Source organism: Centrocercus urophasianus, unplaced genomic scaffold, assembly GCF_019232065.1.
Source record: "Centrocercus urophasianus isolate 14NV4802_14NV808 unplaced genomic scaffold, USGS_Curo_1.0 seq_19, whole genome shotgun sequence".
NCBI classification, from domain to species: domain Eukaryota; kingdom Metazoa; phylum Chordata; class Aves; order Galliformes; family Phasianidae; genus Centrocercus; species Centrocercus urophasianus.
Genome location: NW_024884744.1, coordinates 18,242,970 through 18,254,944, shown reverse-complemented (window position 1 = coordinate 18,254,944; position 11,975 = coordinate 18,242,970). Strand labels below are relative to the sequence as shown.

The following is an 11,975-nucleotide window of genomic DNA, read 5'->3' as shown; positions in this document are numbered from 1 at the left end:
CCCCCAGAAGGAATGTGTATCTTATTCTACATAGGTAAAAACGAATCTTTGCAAACTTCGTGGAAATCTTGAAATAAATTGAAATAAATTAAAAATTGTACATCTTAGAACCAAAATTCACATTCTAGAATAACACTAAAATCATGCTGAGCTGTAAATCTCAATTTTACCTTGAGATACTGGATGTCCTTGACAGAGGTTAGCTCCGGAAGCCCTGCAGTTAGCATCAGTGCAAAAAGGGTAATAAATAGGTTTCCATGCTTTCGCAGAATCAGGTATGCTTCCTCACAGTACTGGCGGAACCTTTATATTCAACCAAAAAACACGTGCAATGAATGCAACACATGAGAACCCACACAGGTGACAAATAGGTAATCATCTCCAAAAATTGTTATCTGGACTAAAATGTGTATCTGGGGAACACAGTAATAGAAAAGGCAATCAGCAGTTGTAGGGAACTGCACTGAGTCTATAGAAGCTCCACCGCATTCTCACAACCTATACCTCTCTAACCTGTCCTTAAAACCTTGTTAGAAAAGACTAAAAGCTTTACAACAGACACAGTTCTTCAGAAAGGCAAAACAAACAAACAACATAAATGTCACTGTCCCATCTCTCTGATAATTTCTTATGATAAATGCCCTGATGATGACACACAGTGGATCTGTGATTGAAACCAAAGGCACTAAAGCACTCTCTTCCAATCCTACCTACCCCTGTGAAGTAATTCCTTCCTGCTAACATCATCATAACTGAACTGGCTGCTAAAGCTGGCATCAGGATCTCTCATTTCAAAACTTGCTCAGTTCCCTCAGTGTGTCACTGCATTATGCCTACTGTCCAATCTGCAGATTTCCATGAGGGCTAGACTCCTTCAGACTAAGAAGTTACACTTGAAAGAAAAACAAATTATTTTTTGAGGCATCTTTCAAGTGGAATCCTACTGCTGTATAAACTACTCCATATTCTACAGCTCTTGTGGCAGCACAGTCACCTTTATTTCGTGCTTTTTAAAACAGAGCTGCAGGTTCATTTTATTACTGTCCAGGAGAGAAATGGCAGCTATTTGCCATTTCTCCTAATACACATACACCTTCTGCTTCCAGAAATAGCCACAGAATTTGTCAAGCCATATCTAAATGCCTAATTTTATATCTGTGCCAATAAACGCTTCCTGGGAAAACTGACAGCAGGGAGAGCAAAACATGCAGAATGACCATCCTGTCAGTTGGTGGGAAGGATACAGAAAGGGAAAAGAAAAATTTTCCTCAGTAAATAGGAGCTAAGAGGGGAGCTCTCCCTTATCACATACCTTTGTCTTCCATTGCAACTCTCTAACCCAAGATGGGAAGGGCATGCAAAAACATATATACCTAAGCACCAAAATAAGGCCATGACTAATTAGCACACAATGTGCAGTGATGGATAGAAAGGGCAGAAGGAAACCTGTTCTTCAAGAACAGCATTCATCCTGTCCAACAACAGTCTGTGGAGTCACTCCCTAGCGCCTCGTGTGCTGCTGAAGGCTTAAGGGAAGACACAACAAAAACAACAGAACCATCACAGGAGAAGATGCCACCTCCTGCATCACCTGCTGGAGGAGATAAAAAGGAACTGTATCTTTCCACTGCAGTTTCTAATGTACAAAGTAGTCTGTATATAAATTCTAGCTCAAGCAGAGAAGCAGGTTGTAACAAACACATTAGCTAGGTTCCACACATGAAAAGATTAGCAAAAGGAACTGCACAAGATGCTGCTGCATTGCAAACTGTCACCAGAGATCATCTCAGTTATAAAGGGATGAGATTCAAATAATACTCACCGACCAAATTTTTCAGTGTTCCCTGTTTTCCCTTGTTGAATAACATGAATGAAATCATAGGTAAGTATGAAAGGCACCCTTTCCCTTTTAATTCCAAACTTGGACTTGAAGTTTCCAAGAATATGCCCAAAATCTATATGAAAGAGCTAAAAAATAACAATAAAAAAAATTAATTCCTCCAACAAAATAATTAGTTTTTCTAATACCTCTACAGGATGCTGCTACCAAGAATAGTTAACTCATGCTGTTACTCCTCATATCATACTGGAGTATGCCTGGAGTACTTCATCTTACAATGTGTCAAGACTGATTTATCAATTGACACTAATACAAACCGATGTGGAAAAGACAACCTCTAGCTTGTTTTCAAGATTCTGATCTGTAGACATTAAATTCAGGAAGACGACACAGCTCAAAACTATACTTTGTGCATTTCTAAAAGATGGTATTTTGCAAGATGCTCTGAAAGGAGCTTTTGTTCCGTGACTCTGGACCATTAACGGGCCTTTCAGGGGCTCTGAGAAACATCTGTACAACAGCCTCACTTGGGAAACAGCTGCTCATAAAGCAAGCAGTGCTTGCTCCTTCCACTCCTCTTACATTTCAACCTTTCTTTAAATTAAAATTGCTCTCTCCGATTTTCAGTAAACAAAGAAACCTCGCGACTTTCAGATCTAATCCTACTGATGCACAAAAGAAACTGGAAGTTCTCACAGAGATTCCCATACAGCTGCTGTAGTTCTGCCTACAGAAAAGATTTTTACCTGACCGTTTTTTCTGACCATTATATTGTCACTGTGCCTGTCACCAATCCCCAGCACGTAAGTAGCTACACAGTAGCCAGCACAAGACAGAGTGAATTCTTCAATGGCTCGGTCCAAGTCATCTCTAGAAATACAAAAACAATTAGTATCAGTGTACTGTACTGACAATTCATACCGTGACTCGACACGAACAAGAACTTTTGGTTTGATAAAGAAAATTCCCTTACAATACTGCTAAATCAGATTTAATTGAGAGAAAACACTGTAAAAACTAGGTATGAAAAACTAGAGAAATCCAACTGTGGCAATAGCTCCCAGATTTGAGACCCATGTTGTTTGTTTGGCTTTTTTTGTTTTACTTCCTGTTTGTTTGGTCTAATTTAGTGCATCTTCAACAACGTGAAATCACAGTGCTGCAAATGTCAGAAGTTCTGCTGGACCACTGTCTGATTTCCAAGGGCAACCTGAAGCTGAGTCAGAATCTGACAGACTGAAGAAAGAAAGCGATGCGCCTGCCAGCACAGACACACATTCCTGAACACTGAAACACAGACCTGCAGGAATTTTGTAGGTTACACTACAGATGAGAAAACAATTGTAGAAGTTACCCTAAATTGTATTCCTTCAGCCAGTTTAAGAGAGCATCTTTGTTGAAGGCAGCGGCGGCGGCAACATTGCTACTATTTAACTGAATGTCAGCAATGGTTTCTGAACTGGAAACAGCCTCAATAAGGCCTGAATGATCTCCAGTTGCCAAACAGCCGTACGGCAATATCCTGAAACAAAGCAAAGATCAACGTTAACACCAAATAGAGCAAGAACGCTTCTTTGCTATGTGAATATTTTCACAGGGCTGAATGTTGATTTAATTTGAACATTATATTGTTGGAAGTTAGTATACAGTTTGGCTTTGCAAATTTAAAATAACAGCAATTCATTTAAACATTCATTTTTCCTACTGCATGTACGCATACAGAAGAAGTTAACCACAACCTTAATTTTGCCAGTAGATAATACTGTTACCTGTAGTTTTGTAGGAGAAACTATAGAGGGAGCCCTTTATTTGCATTTGATAGTTTCCTGGTTAAGTGGCCCATCAGATTTACACTCTGAAGTTCATTCTGTACTGTAGGTTATTTGTGTAAATAGAAACAATGGACTTTTTTCCCTATTTTTCCTGTTTCAACTTGAAACGCTAGAAAGCCCCTTTTCAAGCACAGAAATGAAATAATATTTTTCATCTCCCATTAATTTCTAGGCTTAAGCTAGAAAAATAATGGAAAACAGGAGTATATCTTCCAATTCACCTGATACATAAGAATACTGCTGTGCATTTACACACTGTCGAGTACAAGTATCAACAGCACCACTGCATTAAAGTAAGACATGGACAAACATCTGAATCAAGGGGAGATATGTCTAAATATGTAAGTGCATTTTTCCAAAGCATTTCTTTTATTGTAGAGGAGTGAAGCCATCACAACTGCTGTCTCCAAAAACACAGCATCACAAGTAGAGGTGCCTACTCTCATTTCAGCCATCTCAGATCACAAATGTTCTCTCAATTCTGCTCATCCTTGTATTAAAAACATATACTCATGCAAATCTAATTGCAGTGCACAATTAGTAAGTAGTATGCACTAACTTACACAGCTGTATAAAAATGTGCAGGACATAAAATTTGTGGGGGTGTGCAGATAGAAAGACAAAGCTTTGCTGGTGGATGCATCATTTGCATTTACAAGCAAAAGTTACTAATCCTGATTTCTACAAAGCAGAACTGTACCTCTTGTGTGAGACAGACTATTATCTGAAGCCACAGAAGAAAAATAAATAAAACCCCAGGCAAAATTAAATGGAGCTTCTTGGCATAAGAGCTGTTAGATAGAAGTTTCTCTACTACAGCAATAACGCACATTTGAAGGGCTCTAAGTGCTAAGACCCACATAGTTGGGTGCTCTTTTCCACTGGCAACAAAGTGAACAGAAGACGAGATTCAGAAGGCCATTTAGAGAACATCCAACTTCAAATCAAAGTAAGAAACGCAGATTTGGAAACTTCATTCCATTACTATTCTAAAGTATTAAATGAAAAATCCCAACTCTAGGCCAGAGGGTTCTCACAATGAACAGAAGCGTATCTGTAATCACTGAAAGCCAGCGTGCATGACACAAGGAAGCACTGCCCATCCTTATCATGACATGACAAACGTAAGCCAAGCATTGCCAGGTTAAAGTGCACGCTGGCCCTCTTCCATGGTATTTCAACCCACCCCACTTGCAGCTTCACTGGGCACACGTCCAACAACTTCCCCTTCAAAAGCAAGCAATGATGAAAGCCTTCAGCCCCTTGAGGACTCTTTGCTTACAACTGGAGGAAAAAACATCCTTGTCAGAGAGACACTTTGACAGGAGTCAAGTTAGGGACAAATGCGCTCAGCCTTTTCCATCTCAGCCCAGTCCTCATGACTTCACCATCTGTCAGCAGGATATGCGCCCTGCTTTTTTAACACCATGTGAAGAGCACTGACAGATCAGTGCAGCAGTTCTGGGCAGGACAGATATTTTTTCTCTTTCTTCATTTTCTCAAACATCAACATAAATGAAGGGGGAAAACTGTTAATACTGTTCTTTATTTCAATAATCTAATTCTTCCTCAATAAAACCCCAAATTCTGGTACTTTATGAAAATATTCTCTGTAACTTCAGGTCTAATTTCAAAACAATGATCAGCTTTAAACTTGTCAAAAATAATTTTTTCAGTGGTTTTATGAACCTTTCATTCAAACAAAGCCACTTAACGTGAGATTTCACACACCTTTTTGCAACACCCCATACCAGTCCAAAAAGTAACTCCATACTAAATACTTCTGAGACAATTTACCACATTAAAGATTCATCAACAAAGATCAAAGTCCTCAAATTTAGGACTTTCTGCTGTTCTGTGACCTTACTAATTTCTCCCCTAGCACAAATGCAATGCTGCAGTACAGGTAAAGCCACAGAAACACCTTTTGGTGAAACTTGCTCTCATTAGAGCTGCCACACTGCAGATCCCATAGCATGCTATTTCCAGCTCAGTGTTCTGGTAACAATTTGTTTCAGAAGTGAATAGGTAAGGCTTTTGTTTGCTTAAAGTAGGCAGATTAATTAAAGAATATGCTTTTTTGTTTTCTAATTACTCTCTGCACTGGAGTGACTGATATCTAAGGAGAACTCAGAGTCAGACTTCTCCAAATAACAGAGTAGCATTCACCTTTGCTGCTGGTCTCTGCTGTCTAACGGTTGGATCTGTACTGAAAAGCAGAGGCACCTTCAGCTCTGTTCAATTGGGCACTCTACAAGGCACCCAGTGACAGCCCAGGACGAAGGAACTAACAGAGAACACTGCTGCATCCTGCTGCACACGCACACTTCCTTTTCTGATACAAACCCTGGTCTGGTTCCAACATTTGGTCAGAATGCACACACAGGAACCTAAACAACAGAACACACCATGTGTGCAAGAGGCCAGTTTACCCAGGAGACAAAATAGCTGACAGTGAAAAACAAACAGGAAAAAAAAACCCCAAAAAGTTCCTGTTCACCTTTGCAGATCTCAAAACCCACACACGCTGCCCCTCTGCAGAGCAGAGAAATCACATGGCGATATTGTGCTTGCTTCACACTTCTAGTGAAAGACACAGGTAGAGCCAAGGTTTCATTTTATATTCCTAATGACTGATTAGGGACTGCAGTGCATGTACCAGAAAGCGATGCTGCCCCCAGCACCTCAGTGGCAGCACAGTGTTTGCCATTTGATCCATGCTTCACAGAAGCCACGCATTCTGACGTACCAACATATTCTAGATTGGGAGTTACTTCCCCAGGAGGAAAAGCAAGCAGCATTTGTGCACTGATGTTGGAAGCCTTGCTTTTACTTGAATTATCAAACACTCTGCAGTGGAAAATGTTGAAAGTGCAAAATTGACTGTGCATCCACAAAAGAAAAAAGGAAGCTGCAGCTTGAGGGAAACTTAAACCTCAAAGGATGATAAAGAGCAAGAAAAAAAGACTGCGTTTTTTGGCACTGATGTATGAACTGTATTTTCAGAAAATCAGAAGTAGGCGACACCACTTTTTCTCCTGTTACAGATGTCTCCTAATGCCAGCAGTGAGAGGCAAGCCAACAAACAAGCCTGACTCACTAACAGGGCAACAAAACCTCTTCCTGCTGCTACTCATTCATAGAGTTTGGAGTTGCCTCTTCTCAGGAGGCATGCAGACTGCAAACAAAGACTAAGGATCACAGAGTGTTCTCTGAACTACATCCTCATCCTCTTGGTGTTAGAGAGCTGTTTTAGCCAATCCTTTGCCAGTTAAGGTCACTTTAGTGCCCTTCCTTGGCAAATGCTGGCTAATACCTCTTTGATAGATACAGAACTGTAACCCTGCCTCGATCCCAGAATTTTATTTCATAATCAGAACTAAAAAAAAAAGGGTGAATGGAAGGAAGATGCTCTCAGTTATGTAAATAAATGGAAGAGGCCAATTATAGAACTTCAGTTCCTCCTGGAATTTCCCTTTTCTACATTTTTTTTTCCTGAGAGTTTTAAGACAAATCTTTGGACATCAGAGCCACATTTTTTGAGGTTTAAAAAAAAAAAAAAAAAAAAAAAGCCTTGGTCAGGAATGACTCCTGATGCTGATTCCTGTTTGCTTTGCATGCTGTGTGGCCCTGCCTGGAACCCCAAACGAAGCTTCTGTGAAAGCATCAAGTGAAGTATGCCTCATATGGGATTGCACAGCTGCCAGACATTCTCCTTGCCCTTAATGCTGCCTCCTCACAGTGTATTTATGACATCGATTATCTAAAGTTTCAGCGTTCAATTTAACTCACACTCAGCAATCTCACAGCAAACACAGACTTCCAGAAACAATTTATTATTCACTTTCCCCTTTTATCCCATGCTTCACTCCAAGGAATCTCTCCATAAGTAGCATATTTTCCTGACTGTTAAGTTTCTAATTTTAGTATTTGTATGGGCAGATGTTATACACCTTACAAAACTCACACTAATGCTTGAACCACAAGATTTGAAAAGCTGAGCATAAAGAATCCAAAACTGAAGTCTTTCAAATAATATTTAAGTACTTTTCCTCATTGGAATCCTCTAGTATTCTGATAAAGAAGTCGTGCTTATCCTACCAATTATATGAAGGTAAGAACACTGCAGGAGACTTTAAGATAAAAAGATAATTCTATTCTGAATTTTTTTGACACCTGAATAACATTCTTTTCTTGCTAAAACACAATGTGAAACTCCAGAATGCACATTAAAGGTATCCACAAGACCTGCAAGCAGAAATAGAAGCTTTAGCACAAAATGTTGCTTATTTTCCACCAATTTTTACATTTTAACTTAGAATTGCAAACTGAAATGGCATCAAAATGTACAATTTGGAGAAGAAATATTGAGGAAGCTGCAAAATATTTTTCCTTCATTTGTATATGTGTATTAGAACCTAGAAGTTCTGATTCCCACAAATCACTAAGTGAATCCCCATTTTTACTTACACTCCCAAATCAATGACAGTTAATAGACATGTTTGTTACATGAGAAAACAGACAAACAGAACAAACATCAAAAGCAACCTACCAAGCAATAAAAAGACACAGAACCTGGTTGCTGGAGCCCTTATTGAAGAACTGTTTTCTCACCTCACGCAGTGCTTTTTGTCAACATGAACATTGCGATTTACAATCAGCATGGCAACTCAGATACACCGTGAGAGATGCAGTGTACCAGGTCAAATACCCTGCTTGACAGTAAGTTAAAATGCTGTGTTTTACTTCCCTTCTTGCATTTCATTTCATGGAGAAATTACTTGGTAATGTGGGCCATCTCAGGAAAAAACTGCAGAGAAGTCATCTCTGTGGGTAAGGCGAGTGCCTCCTACAGCCCGTTCACCTTGGCTATGACAACTGAAACCTTTGGCACTAACACAGACATTCAGAAAGACTATGGTAGGGAAAGCAACTAAACAGGAAAGTTTTACTGGTAAGAGTGGACTCCCCATCCATATAAACCAGCCCACAAGAGTTCCTTACCGGAGATCCAGGCCAGCCTCCTTCCAAAGTACATCCATCAAACGTAAAATCTGGAGAGTCAGCATGTCCTGTCGGAGATCTGTAATGGAAGGTTGGAACTGCTGCCTCAGTTTCTCAGTGTGTTGGAGACAAACCTCTAACGTTCATAAGACTTTGAGAAAAAGCTATCTACAAATCCTCATCAATACTAAATGTTAAAGAGGGGTTGATCGGGATTGTACCATCGTGATTGGCAAAATCTGTCATTGGAAAACTAGTCAGAAGAAGATGCTTAATTTGCTTATTGATGCTGCAGTAAACCCTGTTAAATTCTGGTAAATACAAAGCAGCACAGCTTCAGTGCAAGTGTGAGAATAATGAAGAAAGAAAAATTGCAAGTGCTCAGCACTGCTTACCATCACCGTTTTTAAAGATGATGCCTACAAGATCTCCTCCAAACATCTTATTGTTGTACACTATCCATAGAGGCTTCATTTTAGAATCCATGTACTTGCACTTCTCAACACTGGAAGAAAATATGACAGATGTTATAGTCCACCAAAAATAATTCAGCTGAACAGAACTGAACACTGTTTGAAACAGTAGAAGATGTAGACTTCCAATTAGGAAGTGCTTAAATGCTACCTCAGCTTTCTCTCTACTACTTGCTGTGTGTACCAAATATGGATGTGTCTGTTACACACTGACTACACTGGACGCCATGAACAGCACACACACATCTAAATTAAGACTTACATTTACACAGAAAATGTCTTCTCTGTATCTTCCTACTCATTTCTAGACTTCCCATTTAAGTGCTGTCAAATATTTTAATCACACTTTTGTGCTTACTGTCACAAGCAGAAGTCAAGAACACAGTCTAATTCACATTTAGGCTTATATTTTAAAATGTTTAGCTATGTAATACATTGACTAAGAGTACTAAGCCACATGGTGGACCACAAAACATCTTCAAGCTAACTGCTCTTTGAGCGCAGGAAGACTGCCAACAGACCTGCTCTCCCTGCAGCAAGTGCTCCCTGTGACAGCATAGCTGCTTACAGCACAAAGGAAGCTCAAGCAACAGGCGTTTCTACTTGGGCATTTCCAATCAAAATCTACTGTGCAACACCATTCACTCATCCTTTACTTACTGCAGTTCTGAAAGTATAACAGAAGGATTCAGAGGAGACTGGAGGTCAGAGAGTGCTTCTCTGTAAGCATTTTGTTTCAAACATGTGTGCATTGCATCTTTTCCTTTTGCTTTGCTTTGTTTCATGGCATTCAGCTTAATTAGGCTGTTTAAAGTCTTCATTTTATTAAGAGCTTCTACCTGAAAGAAATAGTTTATCGTCAAGTTATTGCTTTGACTTTGCACATCATACAATATGTAAAATCTCATTTGACAGAAAAAAAAATAATAATTATCTGAAGTATTAAGTAATTTTACAGCATCTTTTACAATGGAAATTATAATCAGTAAAAATTAAAAGCTGGAGAATAGCTTTTTCTAAATTACTCATGTTCTAGAAGCACCATTTTTACAAATAACAAAAACACTGATGGCATGAAATCTCAAATTTCAAGTCACTTTTTGAAGCAGGACTCAACATTTCCAGCAAAATTCACATTTTCATGTATGGTGCAGACATTTACTGAAAGTCCTACAAAATTCAACTTTCGGCAGTCCAACAAAGCACAGCACAGATGCTTCAGTCCATACTGAAGTCAACAGAAACTGAGTGCTTTGTACTCCTACAAACAGGACTCGAGTTGACGGATGCAGATACTTCACTCACACTGCAGTTAGAGGCACACGATCCCAATGCCCAGGTGACTGACTGCAGACAATTGCACACACACAACTACACATGCTTAGAACACTTCAGCCTGCCCTGCAAAAGTTTGCTCATTAAAACCCTGCAAAATTTAGGCTTAAGTTAAATGCTCTAATCAATTAGGATGCTTTAGGTATCACCTAGACAATCTATTTTTACTTTTACAATGTATAAAAGGAAGGGTTAAGCCCATTATTTTTCCCCCTTCCCTCTGTTTAAAGAAGTTTTCTGCAGGTACAATTTGTAAGAAAACAGCTAACAGTGTAAACGTACATAATGTTAACAGAGAGAAGCCTTCTGCTAACAAACCCAGACTGCTCATACAAAGATTATGACTTCCATGCTGCACCTACACCTAAGCAGTTAGCTGAGTATCAAATAGCAGATCCATCAACTGCATTTACACTAGCTGTACTTAACATGCTCAGCAATGTGTATGTTCTCTAGCAAACAGCAGCAAACTGTAAAAGCTGATTTCTATACAAGGAAGCTTCAGTTCAATTCATAAGGTGCTGAGTCAAGACTTAGCACTTTTACAGACAGACTGAACCCTGTCAGGCAGGATGCTGTGGAAATTGCATGCAGTTTGATTATAAAACTGAGGCAATGGAGACCTGCCAGGTCAGCCATCTGTCAAAACCAAAAGCACTCTGCCTTTCCACTATTCTTGGAGCTGTACAAACATCAGTGACAAGGGAACAAAATGGAACCTGGGCTGTACAAACAGGAACTTTTTGAAGTATTTCTACTTTGAATTTCTTCCGTGTTTGCACAGTTGGGAATTTTTGTGCCCCTTCTTTGACTGTACTGACATTTGTTTCCTGTGAAATGCACAAAAACTCTACTGACCTTAGGTCTATTGCTGCAAGCATTTCATCACCTAACCTTTTCATGATTCTGTCAATACTAACAAGCACTCATGTAAGATATGAGTCTTTTCCGTGTTCTGTGAATGTCAGTAACAAAGTGCACAACAGGGCATTCCTGCTTGGTTTGTCACTTTCAGTACATCTGCAATACTGACAGTATCAAAACTGTTCACCAAACGTTTATCGAGTTGCTTTTTCTGTCCTTATTTTCCCTGACACAGCAAATAGAGTAATTCCAGGAGAGCTATAATTTTCAAAGATTTCACAGTAACAATCCACATTTATTTGCTAAGACTGTATTGGAGCCTTCATAACACAATGTGTGAGTCTCCTTAATGGTCTGCTAATATACTTACCAAGTGTACTTAAAAGCAAATATCTTTTTGTTGTTGTTATCAAAGAAAAAAACATAACAAATCCATATTAACACTAAATGATTTAGCTTGTTTCAACGTCTTTCTTTCCAGGGAGAACTACAATTTATATATATATAATGGATATATATATATATAAAGTATCTAAATAAATTTAGATACAATTTATGTGTATATTTGTATACATACATGTATTTATATATAATATACAGCTTCAGCATTTTTGGCATCACTTTTTA

General features: G+C 39.0%; 1 protein-coding gene across 8 annotated transcripts in view; it reads right to left on the bottom strand.

The window, feature by feature from the left end:
* PIK3CB (phosphatidylinositol-4,5-bisphosphate 3-kinase catalytic subunit beta) overlaps nt 1-11,975 on the bottom strand; it is an 89,814-nt gene that overhangs the window by 1,868 nt on the left and 75,971 nt on the right. For all 8 annotated transcript variants that reach the window (XM_042820445.1, XM_042820446.1, XM_042820444.1 and 5 more), the window contains 7 exons: nt 9,810-9,988; nt 9,072-9,181; nt 8,677-8,755; nt 3,195-3,362; nt 2,587-2,710; nt 1,823-1,968; nt 171-303 (listed from right to left, as the gene is read on the bottom strand). In XM_042820445.1, the coding sequence (XP_042676379.1) occupies nt 171-303; nt 1,823-1,968; nt 2,587-2,710; nt 3,195-3,362; nt 8,677-8,755; nt 9,072-9,181; nt 9,810-9,988 (939 nt within the window). The remainder of the gene's footprint in view (nt 1-170; nt 304-1,822; nt 1,969-2,586; nt 2,711-3,194; nt 3,363-8,676; nt 8,756-9,071; nt 9,182-9,809; nt 9,989-11,975) is intronic.